A 17,058-nucleotide genomic window follows, 5' to 3' on the forward strand; every position below is an offset into this window, starting at 1 on the left:
GCAACTAATTTTGCTTCTTGCCTAGTTTTATGTTTGAAATTAAGGTTTTGCATAGTGGGAATTCTTGGCGAGAGAATGGAAAACACAACCTAACTATAAATATGTAAGACCCGGAATTATAGAAAAAAGGGGTCCTTAGCTAAGTGGTAGAGCATTTGACTGCAGATAAAAAGGTCACCGGTTCGAACCTTCTAATTTCATCTTTTTTTAAAATTATCGATACACACATTTTCTCGCTTTTATTACAAAGATCAAAATACAAGAAGAAATGCAACTTATGAAACTTGTACCGACTGTTCAAATCAAACTTTTTAGTTACTCAGTATAGAAGTTTTGAAAAATATTCAAATAAAACGTTTTACTTATTTTAAGCTGGAATAGAGGACATAATTGCGGCATATTAACAATTTAAAACATGGCCGTACTTTCTTGAAAGGAATATTTTTCCTAATCACATCTTTTGTGTTTGTTCAAACTCTTTGAACTTAAACAAACTGATACCTTTTAAATCATTAAAAACAAAAAAAGGATTTATGTTGAGGATTCTCTCACTTCCTTGGCAAACCTCATGCTGATTCCTGTATTGCGTTCATCACAACTTTAGTCCCCAACTAGAAAAGGGTTTTAAAAAGCAGTAAAAAAATAAAACTGGCGTCGCCCGGACTCGAACCGGAGACCTTCAGTGTGTTAGACTGACGTGATAACCAACTACACCACGACACCTTGATGTTAAATTGTTTTTATATATTATAAAAATTTAAATTTTGAAACAGCTTTCACAAAGCATCCACACAATCTTTTAAAACTAGAAGGGCTTGTTCAACCTAATCGTAGCACATAAACTTTTAAAAACCATTCTGAGAATGTTATTTAAGCTCCATGTTTTCTTTACCCTAACCTCAATCTTTCGCATTTTCATATCCGTTTCGGGATTTAGAACGAATTGGAGACACTTGATGTGGTAAGGAACTTTGACACAACTTAATTTTGTTAACAATCAAGAAATCAGTTGAGACTCGTAGATTTTCAAAAAAAAGATAGGCATTTAGCATTAACAAAGTACGCAACAAACCTAATGAGCGAGCCCCAGTACCGTGTTCAGAATTATATGGAAGGAGAAACAGGTTCTCTGACTATAGATAATTAATAAAATCACTAGTTATATGTGAAGAAAATTTCACGATCATTTTAACGGTGTTTGTTTTCTTCCTTTATAACCAAAAAGTCAAAACAAATTACTCCTTATGCTTTCTCGTACAATACTCTTCAAGGCAATTGACTTTATGGGAATTATAAGACAATAGTGCTAAGACTAATGTATTGTAACTAAGCCTTTCAGAATTCGGATTTAATGGGACTGCCAAGATAATGGTCAGAATATTTCTCAAACATCAATATGATACGAGGTTGAGAAAATAAAAGAGGAAAAGACTTGAGTTACATGAAGAAGATACATATAGGTATACAAGCACTACCAACCAAACAAAAAGCTCAGCTAGATATAATAACAATTACGTAGTAATAAACTACACGAAGGGATCACCAAACAGGTCTGGCTTACCAACCCATCAATGTTCTTCTTACTTTATCTACAATCCGATTTCTACCAACCATAGTTGACATGTCAATACTACAGTTATCGTCTAACAGGATTCTGTAAACTTCCCAATCACGATCTGTTGTACAATGCCTTCCGATCTCTGCCTGCATAACAAGAGATTAAAGTTCATTGCAATTTAGTTTTTTATTAGCATAAGGCCTTGACTGAATGTAGGTTGTTTAAAGATTTGCTGCCTATAGGTTCAGTGTTCTTAGGATGTTTGTAACCTTTTTGAAGCTTACTAGGAGTATAAAGGCAATCCATTCTCTTCAAATCTTCACATAGAATCAGTAAAGTTAAAAATGTGCTAACTTTTTCTTTCAAACACCAGCATATACTTACCGAGAAGATGCAGATCCCAAGGTTCTTTAATGCCAGTGTAACATCATAGAAAACACGTGGTCTACCGTTTCCAGATAGCTCAATAGGATTTGCAACCAAAAGTTCAGTATCTGGTCCCCGATTTGCTATTATAACACGTAAAGGATGAAGCATTTCCACTTTCAAGCGAGAACAAATTGCATCTTGTTTCTCTGGATCTACAATCTTTCTTCCATCCTTCTGCCGGATAAAAAGGTCTAATTCTCGTTGACCCTTATTAACTGGTGAAAACCGCCCAAAAGAAATCTACATGGAAAAGAAATCAAACTATCAGCATAGTTTTCCTTTTGATCAGAGAAAGAAAAATCGATTGTATAAGCATTCTTCATTTCATGTTTTCTCTTTGTGCCATACATTACACAATTACATGTAAAACTCTAAAATGGGGGTGAAATGATGGTCTTTAATATCAGGGGAACAACCAACTGTTCAGATAATTGGCACATTTCCAACAGTTTGCCTTAGATATAATAAAAACTGTAATAGAAACTAAAGATCATTCAAACAAAACAAAGCACCTATACGGGAATAAATCATTTACCTCCCAACGAGTTTACCCTTATTTTTCACTTAGCAAAAACTAAATTTTACATTGCATTATTTTAATGTCTATGAGATCAAGGTAGCCTAATTATTTAGAACGAAAAGATCCTTATTTTTATATCTTTTACATTGTGAAATAAGCACTCTTGACGCATCTGGATTTGTAGATAGTAGGGGGAATCGCCTTCCGGGTTGTTAGAGCTCCTAGTACTGGGTAAAGAAGACAATAAAACCTCAACAAAGCATATTCCTTAGGTAAAATCCACAATATCTTTGAACTTGCAATGAAGAAACCATAACCTTGGCAATCATCTACATTATGGTGCAATAAGTTTATGGACTTCAAACTCATTAATATACCAGTAAGAACCAAATTCAAGTACACCAAGCCCCAAATTAGATAATTTGCAACTAAAGCAACAAAAAATAATGAGGAATCAATAAGTAGAAAACTGTAAATCTAAAAGTCAATACCTGAATACTGAAGTCTTTCAATGTCCTCATAATGTCATAAAGAAAACCCTTGTGATCAATGCAACTAATCTGAAGCAACGTATGACCAGGGCTCAGGGAATTATCTATTGTCACACTAGCCTTCTTCAACTTTGTCATATCTGAACTAAGAGCTTGTGCATGAAATTCGTTATCTCCGATTTTGCACCTAAATAATTCCTCAGCAACAGATGGAGGAAGAGAAGAGATATACTGAAGGTTGTCATACTTAGAGCCAGCTAACTGAAGCTCAAAATCACATGATTCGCCCAAAACAGCACGCAACTGCTCATATGTTTCATCTTGCCTAGCTTTCGTATGTAAGAGCTCTCTGAACATGAAATGGGATATGATAAGATTCACTTCTTTTCGAACATCTTACGAATAATGAATGAAAAACAGCATTATGGATTAGAATAAGATCCTTAATATATGAAGTACTAAAGCAAAAGTCCCCTGCACATTCTAATTCAGATTTACATAAACCCAAATATACTAGAAATATTTGCTTGATATCACAAGATATGGTCTTCCGTCAGTCATCCCAGGAAATAATTGGTAATAGTTACAGGAAATACATTATCTATCGTACATTTGAAGGTAATATAATGCAGGAAAGGAGTATTAAAAACATCGTCCACCAAACATCTGTTTTTGTTACTCCAAAATCAAAATATGAATGAAGTAAAAGTCTTTCAAAAGAGAAATACTTGTGATACGGTAAACATGATTATACATTTGAAAGGAGATACAATGCAGAAGAGGAGTAATTGATAACATTGTCCGCAAAGGAGTAACTGAAAAATCTTTCACCGTCCGCGAAGGAAACTGAAAAATCTTTCACCGTCCGCGAAGGACTATTTTGTTACTCCAGAATGAGAATATGAATGAAGAAAATAAGCTGTTCCCAAATAGAGAAACTTGTTATCCATTCTTCTGAGAGAAGAAATATAAAAACACTTGTTGGAATTATTTCTGCATAGTTAACTAAGAATAAAGGTACAGAATTATTGCACCAAATATAAATGTCTGCATTGTTATTTATCAGATTAGAATATTAAGCTAAAGTCAAGAAACATTGTGTATTAGTCAAGATGACAATTCAAAAATGAAGCAAATAAGGCACAGCCATAAAAGATAAGAAAAAACCAAATAAAATATTAGATTGCTCCTTACAGGCTACATCCATCATTTTTAGTACTTAATTTAGTGTTGGAATTTCACGTTTAACTCATTTTTGTCCCCATGAAGGAGCTTTCCGCTTGCCAGTTCTAACACAACAGGTTTACTACAACCCTATAACTCTATGACTCAATATTGTAAAAGCAATGCAGAAGCTATACACTTACAAGTTGTCTGTTATAAAGAAAAGGTCTACCGCATGGCCATCAGGAGTTTTTGTCACTTTTACCCTTTGGATGGTAAGCTCGAGCTCAGAGAGAACTTGGTTAACGTCTAGCAACATCATGCAATAGCATTAGGAGAGAGCACTAAATTAATAACCATAACCTGTGTACGAAGATTTGTCACTACCATGTAATAATCCTCTTCGGTCTGAGCTACAAAATGTCAATAGGTAAACAGGAGAAGAAATAGCGGGTGGCGATGGTTGGTTCAAATAAATTGAAACAGAGCATGATGGGCAAACTGATACAAGGCGCACTTTCAAATTCTTCCATCTTACTTTAGATGAGGAAGACTGAGGAACCACCCATAACACCACATAGCACCATATCCCATCCGTTGAAACATCTGATTCACAGAAACATGGGGCAATTAGTTAACGATGTACCAATGGAGAAAAGAGAAATATATTTTAGTTGTAGACAGAAGGAGCGGTAGGTAAGTATTTGAATTGGCAACAATTAGCCAATCGCAATAGCTCTTATGGAGATTAGGAAAGCTAAATATGTGACCATGATAAAGTCGGCCAGCTAAAATTGCACAATGTGTTGAAGTTGTTTTCTCCCAGTAATTTTTTTTCATTAAAATCGAAAAGCTAACTTCCATCAACTATGAACCGGAATCATTTTGTTTTTTTTTTACAAATATCACAACTCTTACTCCATATCACTTGCCTCAACCACTACTTCACATTGTTGAAAACTTTTAATAATAAAGAGTATCACTAAAACACTATCCTCATTTTCCATTATCCTTCTCGTTCGATTATCATGCATCAATTAAAATTCTTTCAAGTAAACACTACGAAAAATTATCCGGAAAACTTTTTTCCCAAGACAAAATAATTACGTAGAAAATATTTTTTTAGGGAAACATTTTCCTCCGCGCAAAACACGATTTTTTGCAAGAATTGTTAGGATGACATTTTTCCAAAAGATCTTTTTAACTATTCATTCTTTGACCTCCAACAGTTATAAATAGGTGAAACCAGCTCAAACGGTGGCTTATTGTTTGGCCTCCAATTGACAGTTTTGGACTTCCATATTCCAACGCTGTTTTCAAGCTTAGAAATGGTCAAAATTAAAACTTGAATGAAATTTTTCAAGTTGAAAAACAAATTTTGAGCTTTCTCTCCATAAATTTTTGCCAAAAGAATCTTCAGTACTTTGAAACAGATACTGTTTGCAGAGTTTAAAAAAAGGTTCCATTTTTGCGAAACAGATGTCGAACAAACACCACCAAATCATAAATTAAGTAGCAAATCAAACTTTCATAAACATGAAAACAGAATATATATATATATGTATTGCAGTTAAAAGATATCAGAAAAATCCAGAATAATCAAACAACATGCAATGCATATCTTGTTAAAAAAATCCCTAATCATACGAAAACAATAACAAACAAAATCAAAATTCATCCCATAAACAAATGAAGTAAAACAAAAAGAGTAACACAGAAATTGATAGAAATGGAGTGAAAATTTAATAAGAATACCTCCTTTGATTATGTGGAGACCGAAATCGAGAATGGTACGAGAGATATCACAACCGAGGCCGGTTTTATCAGGACAATTCACCGTAATTACATTAGGCTCCTCGCCTCCCTTCCCCTTCTGAATAATTACGGTGTCGCTATCGTCGTCGTCCGGTACACCCATACCGGAATCCGATGATCAAAACACAAAAACTAGAAGAAATATAGCCGACTGGTCACCTCAGGTTTGCTCAATGCTAAGTTGGTTCGAGAAAGTTCGTTGAAGCTCGTGTACACAATTGTGTGGAGAAGCAGGTCGTTGGTGTTTCCACTTAAATCTAGAGAGAGCGGGGAATTATTGATTGGGCAGGAAATTTAATTTAAAAAAATAAGATTTCACGAAATTTAATATTTAAAAAATTTATTTAAGATGTTGGACTGGAACAATATTTAATACTTATCGGGGCATTTGCATCTATATCCGTTTTTTGGGTCACGTTTTAATTTGTAACCGCTTTGCAAAAAAAATTACAAGCGTACCCACTTTTTCGCGTAACTTCAGCATACGGGCCTGAAGTAGCAAAGACAATCACGCAAAACTTCGGCATTCTAGTAGACGGGCCTGAAGTAGCAAAAATTGCTGAACCAAGTATGCCAATTTTTTTTGTTTGTAATTGCCAACTTAAGCATAGTAGCTGAAGTTTTGTTCTCTATTTGCTGAAATTTTTGTTTGTAATTGTTGAACTTAAGCATAGTAGCTGAAGTTTTTTCTCTATTTGCTGAAGTTTTTGTTTGTAATTGTTGAACTTAAGCATAGTAGCTGAAGTTTTGTTCTCTATTTGCTGAAGTTTTTGTTTGTAATTGCTGAACTTAAGCATTCTAATAGCTGAATTTTTGTTCTCTATTTGCTGAACTTCAGCATGTTTTAGTTGAAGTTTTGTTCTACATTTGCTGAACTTCAGCATGTTTTATGCTATCATGTAATTGATTTTTTGTACAGATAATAAGTTTATCATAAGTAGAATTAGTAACTTAAAAAACTAGACAATGATTTAGCACAACAAGTTAAAATGCATTGATAATGTATAAAGTTGAATAAAAAAAAGGCGAAATACATAGTTTACCCATCCAACTTACACTCAAATCCCTGTTACACACCTGTTGACCACGGGTATAACTTTACACACCAAACCTTTCAAATGTGTGTCAATTACACACTACTTTTGACCAGCTTCTGGGACGTGTGAAACACGACCAATACGGCACGTGAAAAGTTATTTTCTGTCTCACCTGACAAATTACAACAGCTAATTACTGGAATTGGGCCCATTTTCTTAACCCCTAACGCCCAATTCTTCATCTCCTTTTTATTAAAAGCAACCATTTTCATCTTCTTCATATTAAAAGGAATCAATTTCAGAAAAATCCAAATAAACCCAAATAAACCCTAACTATTTTGACCCACCCATTTAAATCAAAACGGTTGAACAACCTAAAGTGAGAATACTAACCTGAAGAAAGTAACAACAATAAAGAGTAGATGTGTTCTCGTCGGATTCGTTTCAAAGGTTAGGGCTGAAGAACAGGGATTTGAAAATGGAATTATGTTTGCTAATCTAGTCGCGAAGTTGTTTTTAATTAACAGGGTCAGATCTCTTTTGGGTCGGAATTAAGAAAAGGGTCGGTCTGTCCATTTTAGTTAAAGAATCGTTTGTTTTTTAATTTAAATAAGCCCATGTATACACATCATTGAATATTAACGGGGCTGGTCAAAAGTAGTGTGTAATTGACATATATTTAAAAGGTTTGGTGTGTAAAATTATACCTGTGGTCAACAGGTGTGTAACAGGGATTTGAGTGTAAGTTGGATGGGTAAACTATGTATTCCGCCAAAAAAAAAAATAGAATGTGAATTAAAGGAAATGTACTTATATTTACATACATGTACGTACTTACTTTAGAAAGTTATTTATAATTTATTTTTCAATAACCTGATAAACATACTTATGGCAACATCATCCCCATGAACTGAAGTTTCATAGCAGCACCAACAACAGCAGCAGCAGCAAGAAGAAGAAGAAGAAGAAGAAGAAGAAGAAGAAGAAGAAGAAGAAGAAGAAGAAGAAGAAGAATAAAAAGAAAAAGAAAACGAAGGAGGAGAAAGAGGAGGAGAAAGAGGGCTGAAGTTGTTTAAAAAGTGGGTACAAGTTGAAACTTTTAAAAAAATGGGTATAAGTTAAATGAGGGCGACCAAATAGGACGCCCCGTGCAATTTTTACACACTTATTGTATTAAAAGTTTATGGTCTAAAATAAATTTATTTACTTTAACTTGTTCACTATGCTAAAAATAAATTTTTATTTTTACTTATCAGTTTTAGCAAACTAAGAGAAAGATAATTTTTCCTGTTTTATCTTTTACATTAATTACTCATTTCTTAACAACCACGCTTGGAACACTGTGTCATCTATTGAGAAACTTTTATCAGTATTAGGGGTTATATGGTAAAATACATATTACAAGTCTTATTTCTTAAGGGACGTGTAAAGTCAATAATTATTAACGAGTAAAAGTGAAAAGATGGAGTATAAATCAAGAAATGCAAAGTTTATACTCCCTCCGGTCCACAATAAGTGACCAATTTACTTTTTTATTTTGGTCAAAAATAAGTGTCCATTTATATAATCAAGAAAAAATTCAATTTATTTTTTCAAAATTACTCTTATGTACGTATCCCTAAAAAGTCATTTACTCCTTACATTTGAGAGGAGAAGTAAGTGCTACTATAACTATGATGCAACATTATTTAACGAAGGGTAGTTTAGTCACACTAACTATTTTCGTCTAAAATATTATTTTCTTAATGCGTGTGCCAAAAGCAAATTGCTCACTTATTGTGAACCGGAGGAAATAATTAAATATGAAAGTTTGAATCTTTTTTAGAAACTAATAGAAAGTGTGTCCACATAGAAATATTATGAAATAATATTATCATGTCAATTCATATAACAACATGCCAATAAGGACATTAATAAGGATGCAAGGATCAAATAGATTTTAAATATAAGAATGGTGTTAGAAAAAAAAGAAAAACCTTGTTCCAAGATTCACAAATTTTAAGAATACTAGCTTGTTAACTTTTAAATATATGATGTTCTATATTTTAACTAACTTTTCGGCTCAAGTTTAAGTATTTAAGTGAAAAATGAGGATAAGTTTAGGGGGCTGCATATGCATTTGGCCTAAAAATATTCACCATGCAATATGTATCGATACTATTCGATCTTTATCGTGCGGCAAAACGAAATGATGATACGTAGTGAAAGTGGTTCGGGACTATGAGTATGGGAGACAAAAGCATGGGTATAAGCAGAATCGTGATTCGGCCATCCTTTCGAATTCGAAACAAAGACAACTGGAAGAGCATACACTCGAAGCGGACTAAATGAGGTTATTTGCATCTATACCTTCTTTTTGGATCACGTTTTAATTTGTGCCCGTTTTGTAAAAAATATTATCAGCGAACCCACTTTTTCGCGTAACTTCAGCATACGGGGCTGAAGTAGCAAAGACAATCACACAAAACTTCAGCATTCTAGTAAATGGGACTAAAGTAGTTGTAGACAATAAATTTGCGTCGAGAAAATCAAGACCAAAAAATATCGCAACAATCGTAGTATTTTATTTCGAATATTTGAGTGTTACAATCTCTATGAATCCTCTGATTCTTCTTTTCAATAGTAAATAAATTCAAGGGGCTTTGAGCTTGATCTTGAATATGTATTTGTTGCCTCGAACGATGATCTTGTTCTTGAGCTTGAGCTTGATTGCTTGAACTTGAACTTGACCTTGATTTGTTCTTTGTTCTTGAACTTGCATTTGATTTCTTGAACTTGAACTTGAAGCCTGAAACTTGTGGAGGAATTTGCAGCGTTTGATCCACGAGCTCTTTCTTGCTTCTTGTTATAACTTCTGGTGTCTTTTCTGAGTTATGAAGACCCCTATTTATAGTTGTGGAAGGGAAGAGTTATGATAAGAACAAACTCTTTCCGACCAATCAAATTGAAGTGTGAGATGACCGCATTTGATTGGCCAGAACATGTCACTTGCACACGTGGCGTGATTTCATTGGCCTTTTAGTGTGACTTGGCATGGCTTGTCATCTTGACACGTGACATGATCCTATTGGCTCTTTCGTTTGACTTGGCGCGCCACGTCATTTGACACGTGACACCAAACTGGGCCTCTAGGAAGATGTCATCTTGGGCTTAATGAAGTTGGCTCATCACTTTAGCCCAATTAAATGGGTTAGCCCAATAGATTAAGACTCATTTATTTAATCTATATATATTGGACTAATATAATTAATTCAATTATATTAGCCCATATATATATTTTGACTATATATTTAAAATGGTCCAAATAATTTCATTGAATTTATATTCAATAAAATTTGCATGCCTACAAATGCCCCCTACTTCAAGGCTCGACTGGTTTAGACGTATCCAACTCCAAAAGGCCAGGCTTGAAGTATTAACATAGTATTTATTTTGTTATGAATATTCCTAAAACTTATTAAAGCGATCTATTTGCATTTCACAATATTTATGAAATGACAAATATGAGCATGTAGGTCAGCATCTTTGACATTATTTGAAATTTTACTTAACATTAGCACCATATATTAAACATCCTAATTCTTGTTCACAAACTTCCATGAAAATCCACGTAGGAAACATCATCATACCACATATTCCAATATGACTAGGAGACCGTGAACACTATAACTTGAATCTTGTGAAATTTATGATTCATATACGAAACCAAACGAACAGTTGAACAATTTGTGTCGACAATAAATTTGTCTCATACTTGAACTTAAATTTGCGTAGACAAGTTCAATTCCTACTTGAACTTGAAGAAGAGCCAAGTAATATTAAAATTGGAGTTAACCAAGTAGATCCTGTACAGTTGTACTGCCGCCTTAGCAATCCGAGTTCTTTTCAATAACTGATTTCAGCTATTCCCACATCGAAATTTCGCTTCCCAATCAGCTTCATTGAAGATCTATATAAACCCCATGCCCATGTGTTTATTAAGCATCGAATTGTAGTATCTACAAGCTGCCTTGGCTACGTGTTTTCACTAGTAGGAGGCAATCCAAAGGTAATTTTTCTTCTGTGTATTTTCCATCGTTTTTTTCTCTCTTTTTTTGTAGGTCAAGCGATAAAGATATATTCTTGTTCAACAAGATGAGCCACGCATGAAGAAGATAATCTTGGGGTGTGAAGGGATGGGTACTCATCCTTGCCCAAATATTGGAGGGATTACTTTCATGGCCCGACTACCGGATAGATTACTCTCAAAATGGCCCGATTTTTGGAGATATTACTCTCAATGTGGTCCAATTCTTGGAGAGATTACTCTCAAAATGGCCCAATTCTTGGAGGAATTACTCTCAAAATGGCCCGATTCTTGGAGAGATTACTCTCAATGTGGCCCAATTCTTGGAGAGATTACTCTCAAAATGGCCCGATTCTTGGAGAGATTACTCTCAATGTGGCCCAATTCTTGCAGAGATTACTCTTAATGTGACCCAATTCTTGGAGAGATTACTCTCAAAATGACCCGATTCTTGGAGAGATTACTCTCAATGTGGCCTAATTCTTGCAGAGATTACTCTTAATGTGGCCCAATTCTTGGAGAGATTACTCTCAAAATTGCCCGATTCTTGGAGAGATTACTCTCAATATGGCCCGATTCTTTGAGAGATTACTCTCAATGTGGCCCGATTCTTGGAGAGATTACTCTCAAAATGGCCCGATTCTTGGAGAGATTACTCTCAAAATGGCCAGATTCTTGGAGAGATTACTCTCAAAATGGCCAAATTCTTGGAGAGATTACTCTCAATGTGGCCCGATTCTTGGAGAGATTACTCTCAAAATGGCCAAATTCTTGGAGAGATTACTCTCAATGTGGCCCAATTCTTGGAGAGATTACTCTCAAAATGGCCCGACTATCGGCGAGGCCAATTTAAGGTGCGAAGGGACTCATATGTCCACCTTAAGATTGGAAAGTTATAGTTCCTTTTAAGGACAAACCCACAAAGAGGCCAACTTAAGGTGCGAAGGGACTTATGTATCTACCTTAAGATTGGAAAGTTATAGTTCCTTTTAAGGACAAACCCACGAAGAGGCCAACTTAAGGTGCGAAGGGACTTATATGTCCACCTTAAGATTGGAAAGTTATAGTTCCTTTTAAGGACAAACCCACGAAGAGGCCAACTTAAGGTGCAAAGGGACTTATATGTCCACCTTAAGATTGGAAAGTTACAAAGCTTCAACTTGAAGACGACATCGAATTGAACACTTGGAAAACTTCACAGATTTGGCGGACTTTGAAGACTTCAACTCGAAGATTCGGAGGGCTTAAACAATTCAGCTTTAAGATCGGCGAATTTGAAGATTGAAACTTGAAGACCGACGAACTTGAAGACTTCAACTTGGGGGGCTTAAGTATTTCAACTTTAAGATCGGGGAATTTGAAGACTGAAACTTGAAGACCGACGAACTTGAAGACTTCAACTTTGAAACTTGGAGGGCCTAAATATTTCAACTTGAAGATCGGCGAATTTGAAGACTTCAACTTGAAGACCGACGGACTTGAAGACTTCAACTTTGAGACTTGGAAGGCCTAAATATTTCAACTTGAAGATCGGCGAATTTGAAGACTTCAACTTGTAGACCGACGGACTTGAAGACTTCAACTTTGAGACTTGGAGGGCCTAAATATTTCAACTCGAAGATCGGCGAATTTGAAGACTTCAACTTGAAGACCGACAGAGTTGAAGATTTCAACTTGGGGACTTCAACTTGAATACCAACGGACTTGAAGATATCAATTTACCATGGAGGGTTGCTCCTTTTAAATCAAATGAGATCAAAGTTCAACAAGAGAATGGCATTTCAGCTTGATTTTGCATTCCTCCATACTTCACTCGGACAATAATTGGGGCAATATGTATCTTTTGAACTTATGCGACTGAACTTAGAATGAAACTCTAAGCTGCCTACGTACCTCGGTGAAGAGGATCAAGTCATTCCGTAGTTCAGACTGGGTGATTTTTTTATGTTCTAACTTTTGCCTAGGCCACCTCTTTCGAAGTTTTCAACCTAGCGGACTCTTTTTTTTAATTCCTAGCTTTTGCCTAGGCCGCCTCTTTCGAGATTTTCAACCTAGCGGACTTTTTTTTTTTGGCAGTACACAGTTTATACTCTTGCGGGCCAGGTGTGTAGCAACATGCAGTTTAGACTCGTGTGTCGAGGAGCATTATGACTTGCATTTTAGGCTAGTACGTCGAGGAGCGTCATGACTTGCAGTTTAGGCTCGTACGTCGAGGAGTGTCATGACTTGCAACTTCATGGATAATACTTCTTCAAAAACTTGTCGTTGATATGGCCGATTCTCATACCATCTGCATTAACCAGCTTGTAAGCCCCACTTGAATAAGCTTCTTGTATGACATATGACCCATCCCATTTTGAAGTGAACTTCCCTACAGGTTTATGGGAAGTAATTATGGGTCTTCATACGGCAAGGACTTGATCTCCTACTTAAAAGGATCTCGGACGAACTCTTTTGTTGAAGGCGCGAGACAATCGAGCTTGATAACATTCAAGACTTTGTTGAGCTTCCAATCTCTTTTCATCAAGAGCTTCCAACTCTCCTAATCGAAGTCAAGCATTTTCTTCATCAGTGATCCCTTCTTGAATAGCTAGTCGTAACGAAGGTATTTGATGCTCAAGTGGCAAGACAGCTTCGACTCCATAAACGAGTGAATAAGGAGTCGCCTGTATTGGCGTGCGATGAGTCGTTCTATATGCCCATAGAGCTTCTTCCATACGGTCATTCCAATCTCGTTTGGATTTGGAGACAACTTTCTTTAACAAGTTGCATAGAGTCTTGTTGAATGCCTCAGCTAGACCATTGGCGGCAGCATTGTACATCGAAGAGTTACGTTGCTTGAAGCCAAAAAGATCACAAATCATGTTCATCAACCTATTATAGAATGGCTTTCCATTATCCGTTATTATGTAACGAGGTATGCCAAAGCGATAAATAATGTTTACTCGGATGAAACTTGCAACATTTTCCTTTTTTACTTCCTTAAGAGCAACAGCTTCAGCCCATTTTGAGAAGTAGTCAGTTGCAGCCAAGATGTATAGATGCCCACCAGAGGACTTTGGTAGTGGTCCAAAAACATCCAATCCCCAAGCATCAAATGGCCAGGATGCAACAGTTGGGTGCAACACTTTAGGAGGTTGATGAATAAAATTCGCATGGAATTGACAAGCCTTGTATCTTCGAGCGCAGTCCAAGCAATCTTTTACCATCGTTGGCCAATAATATCCCATCCTTTTTATATGGAAGTGGAGCTTTGGTTCGGACTGGTGTGACCCACATACCCTAGAATGTGCCTCTTGCAAAGCTTGGAGAGCTTCTTCTTCTCCTAGGCATCGCAAGAGTACTCCCTCGAACGACCTTCTGTATAAAGTATCCTTATAGTAAAGGAAGCGAAGTGCACGACGACGGATTTCAGTCCTCCTCCTCGGATTTTCTAGAAGTATCTCATAGCATAAGTAGTCGATGATGGGTTGTCGCCATTCTTCTTTCTCAACTTCAGAAACAACAACAAGATGCTTGAGTTCGTTTTCTTTACATTCGACCTCATTTGGCGGCGGTACTACCCATTTCTGGCAGACGGTAACTTGCGCTTGGTCAGGCAGGGTTAATGATGAAGCTAGAGCAGCTAAAGCATCAGCATTCTTATTTTCTTTCCTTGGTACATACTGAATAGTCACATCGCTGAGCCACCCCATCAACTTTTTTGCGTAATCATGATATGGACGTAGTTCAGGCTTCTTGACCTCGTAACTACCCAAAAGCCGATTGACCACTAACTGGGAGTTACCAAAGACTTGCAATTGCAATTGCTTCATATCAACGGCCATTTCAAGCTCAAGTATTAATGCTTGATATTCAGCAACATTGTTGGAATAGAGTTGTGTCAAGGTGAAGGAGTAGGGCAAGACTTCACCTTGAGGAGTGACAAATACTATGCCAGCTCTGGCTCCCCCACGATGTGCAGCACCATCAAAGTACATCTTCCATGGGGGTTGAACTTCAACGACCATTGCGTCCTCATCAGGTAGTTCATCAGTTAGCTCCCAATCATCAGGTATCGGATGATCTGCCAAGAAGTCTGCCAATGCTTGTCCTTTTACAGCCTTTTGAGGGATGTACAAAATCTCGAATTGTTAAAATTGGAGGTACCATCTCGCTAGTCGATCACTAAGAACAGGTTTTGACATCACGAACTTGATGGGATTTGCTTTAGAAACAAGACGGACAACATGATCTTGAAAGTAGTGCTTCAACTTTTGAATTGAGAAGACTAGCACCAAACACAACTTTTCAATTGGCGAATAGTTCAACTCATTAGGTGTCATCATCCTGCTCAAGTAGTAAAGAGAGTTTTCTTTCCCCTCACTATTTTCTTGGGCCAATAATGCTCCAACAGACCTTTCTTGTGCCGCAATGTATAGTATCAATGGCTTTCCTGGTATAGGAGCTGCTAAAACTGGAGGCTTCATCAAGTAGGTCTTGATACTTTCGAAGGAATTGCTACAAGCTTGATCCCACTTGAAAGGAACACCTTTCTTCATGAGGTGACTAAATGGTTGGCACCTCCCAGCCAGGTTTGATATGAATCTTCTAAGGTATGCTAGCTTTCCTTGCAGACTCTTCAATTCATGGATATCTCGAGGCTCAGGAATTTTCAAAGCATCCACTTTGGCTTGATCAATTTCGATCCCTCAATGCCGGACAATGAAACCAAGGAACTTTCCAGAAGTAACTCCAAAGGCACATTTCAACGGATTCATCCTAAGTTGGTACCTCCAGAGCAATTCAAATATCATCCTCAAGTCTTTCATGTGATCACTCTTCTCTCTTGATTTCACCACCAAATCGTCAACATAGCATTCGACATTCTTGTGGAGAAGATCATCAAAAATATTCTGCATAGCCCTTTGGTAAGTAGCACCAGCATTTTTCAAGCCAAAAGGCATTACCTTGTAGCAATAAATACCTTTGGGGTGCGAAATGCAGTAAGCTCTTCATCTTTTGGTGCCATACGAATTTGGTTATAGCCCGACGAACCATCCATGAAGACATTGCCTCGTAACCAGTAGTAGCATCGATCATCAGCTCTGGAATAGGAAGCAGGAATTCATCTTTGGGACATGCATTATTGAGGTCCCTGAAGTCAACACATACTCGAATTTGGTTCTTCTTCCTTACAGGGACAATACTTGAAACCCATGTTGGGTATTTAACTTCCCGAATAAATCCAGCTTCAATGAGTTTGCTAACTTCAGTTTCAATCAGGGGAACCAAGTCTGGCCTAAAACGCCTTTGAGCTTGTTTAACAGGGCGAGCACCATTTCTGACTGCAAGGTGATGGACTGCTACTTTCGGGTCCAAGCCAGGCATCTCTTTGTAACTCCAAGCAAAGACATCCCTGAATTCTTTGAGTAACTCAATATAAGTTCTCTCTTCATCAGCTTCTAGTAAAGCACTTAGGTAGGTGGGTCTTGGTTCCTCATCGGTGCCAAGGTTAACTTCTTTTAAGGCATCAACTGTTGTCTTCACTCCTTCTTCAAGTTCAGGTGGAGCATCTTTCGCATCTTCATCTTCTTGAGGGTCCCCATCATTGAAGAATATGTTATAACACGGCGAAGCATCCTCCAATTCCACATTATCTTCCATCGAAGACGAAACACCATTCTCGCCTTGTACAGTGATATGATACGAAGAACCTACACTTTCTTCATCTTCGTTACGTTCCTTAGTGTAGACCACAATATATGGCTTTACCTTCAGTACTTCTTCACATGAAACTATCAGTTTTGTTTGTCGCCTCATTCTGGAAGAAACCAAACTTTGGAAATCCTTAGAAATCTCCTGAATTTTGGGTGAAGCGGGTGTTCTTGTATTTCGATGATTTCTCTGGAATTTATTCCCCTTCTTTAATGGACCCAATCTCTCAAATACAAAAGTTCTCACGGTTGATTTTCCAAGCCGATCAAAGACAGAAGGCC

General features: G+C 36.8%; 2 protein-coding genes and 1 non-coding gene across 4 annotated transcripts; all 3 read right to left on the reverse strand.

The window, feature by feature from the left end:
* Positions 1–649: 649 nt before the first annotated feature.
* Positions 650–723, reverse strand: TRNAV-AAC (transfer RNA valine (anticodon AAC)). Its single transcript has one exon. It is a non-coding gene; the product is annotated as a tRNA-Val (tRNA).
* A 595-nt stretch (positions 724–1,318) lies between these two features.
* LOC104220644 (ACT domain-containing protein ACR9-like) lies at positions 1,319–6,241 on the reverse strand. Of its 2 annotated transcripts, none has more exons than XM_009771543.2 (6): positions 5,918–6,239; positions 4,550–4,768; positions 4,366–4,471; positions 2,999–3,347; positions 1,943–2,227; positions 1,319–1,704 (listed from the first exon to the last, which is right to left on the reverse strand). In XM_009771543.2, exons 1-6 carry the CDS (start codon positions 6,078–6,080, stop codon positions 1,558–1,560), a joined length of 1,269 nt encoding a protein of 422 aa, XP_009769845.1. In that variant the 5' UTR covers positions 6,081–6,239; the 3' UTR covers positions 1,319–1,557. The 2 variants fall into 2 exon arrangements, with proteins under 2 accessions (XP_009769845.1, XP_070023657.1); XM_070167556.1 differs by having other exon boundaries at positions 1,482–1,700; positions 5,918–6,241.
* A 7,120-nt stretch (positions 6,242–13,361) lies between these two features.
* Positions 13,362–14,775, reverse strand: LOC138886169 (uncharacterized). The gene is made up of 2 exons (XM_070167206.1): positions 14,362–14,775; positions 13,362–13,451 (listed from the first exon to the last, which is right to left on the reverse strand). Exons 1-2 carry the CDS (start codon positions 14,773–14,775, stop codon positions 13,362–13,364), a joined length of 504 nt encoding a protein of 167 aa, XP_070023307.1.
* Positions 14,776–17,058: the final 2,283 nt, after the last annotated feature.

Source organism: Nicotiana sylvestris, chromosome 2 (genome assembly GCF_000393655.2).
Source record: "Nicotiana sylvestris chromosome 2, ASM39365v2, whole genome shotgun sequence".
In the NCBI taxonomy this organism is placed as follows: Eukaryota; Viridiplantae; Streptophyta; class Magnoliopsida; order Solanales; family Solanaceae; genus Nicotiana; species Nicotiana sylvestris.

Excerpts from the sequence above, each read along its gene's own strand:
- LOC104220644 (XM_009771543.2), bottom strand. The coding sequence starts at position 6,080 with ATGGGTGTACCGGACGACGACGATAGCGACACCGTAATTATTCAGAAG. Across the intron at positions 4,769-5,917 it reads TCTCCACATAATCAAAGGAG|ATGTTTCAACGGATGGGATA; the intron begins GTATTCTTATTA and ends TCTGTGAATCAG. Across the intron at positions 4,472-4,549 it reads CCGAAGAGGATTATTACATG|ACGTTAACCAAGTTCTCTCT; the intron begins GTAGTGACAAAT and ends TGATGTTGCTAG.
- LOC138886169 (XM_070167206.1), bottom strand. The coding sequence starts at position 14,775 with ATGGGGTGGCTCAGCGATGTGACTATTCAGTATGTACCAAGGAAAGAA. Across the intron at positions 13,452-14,361 it reads TGCAAGAGGCACATTCTAGG|GGAAGTTCACTTCAAAATGG; the intron begins GTATGTGGGTCA and ends ATAAACCTGTAG.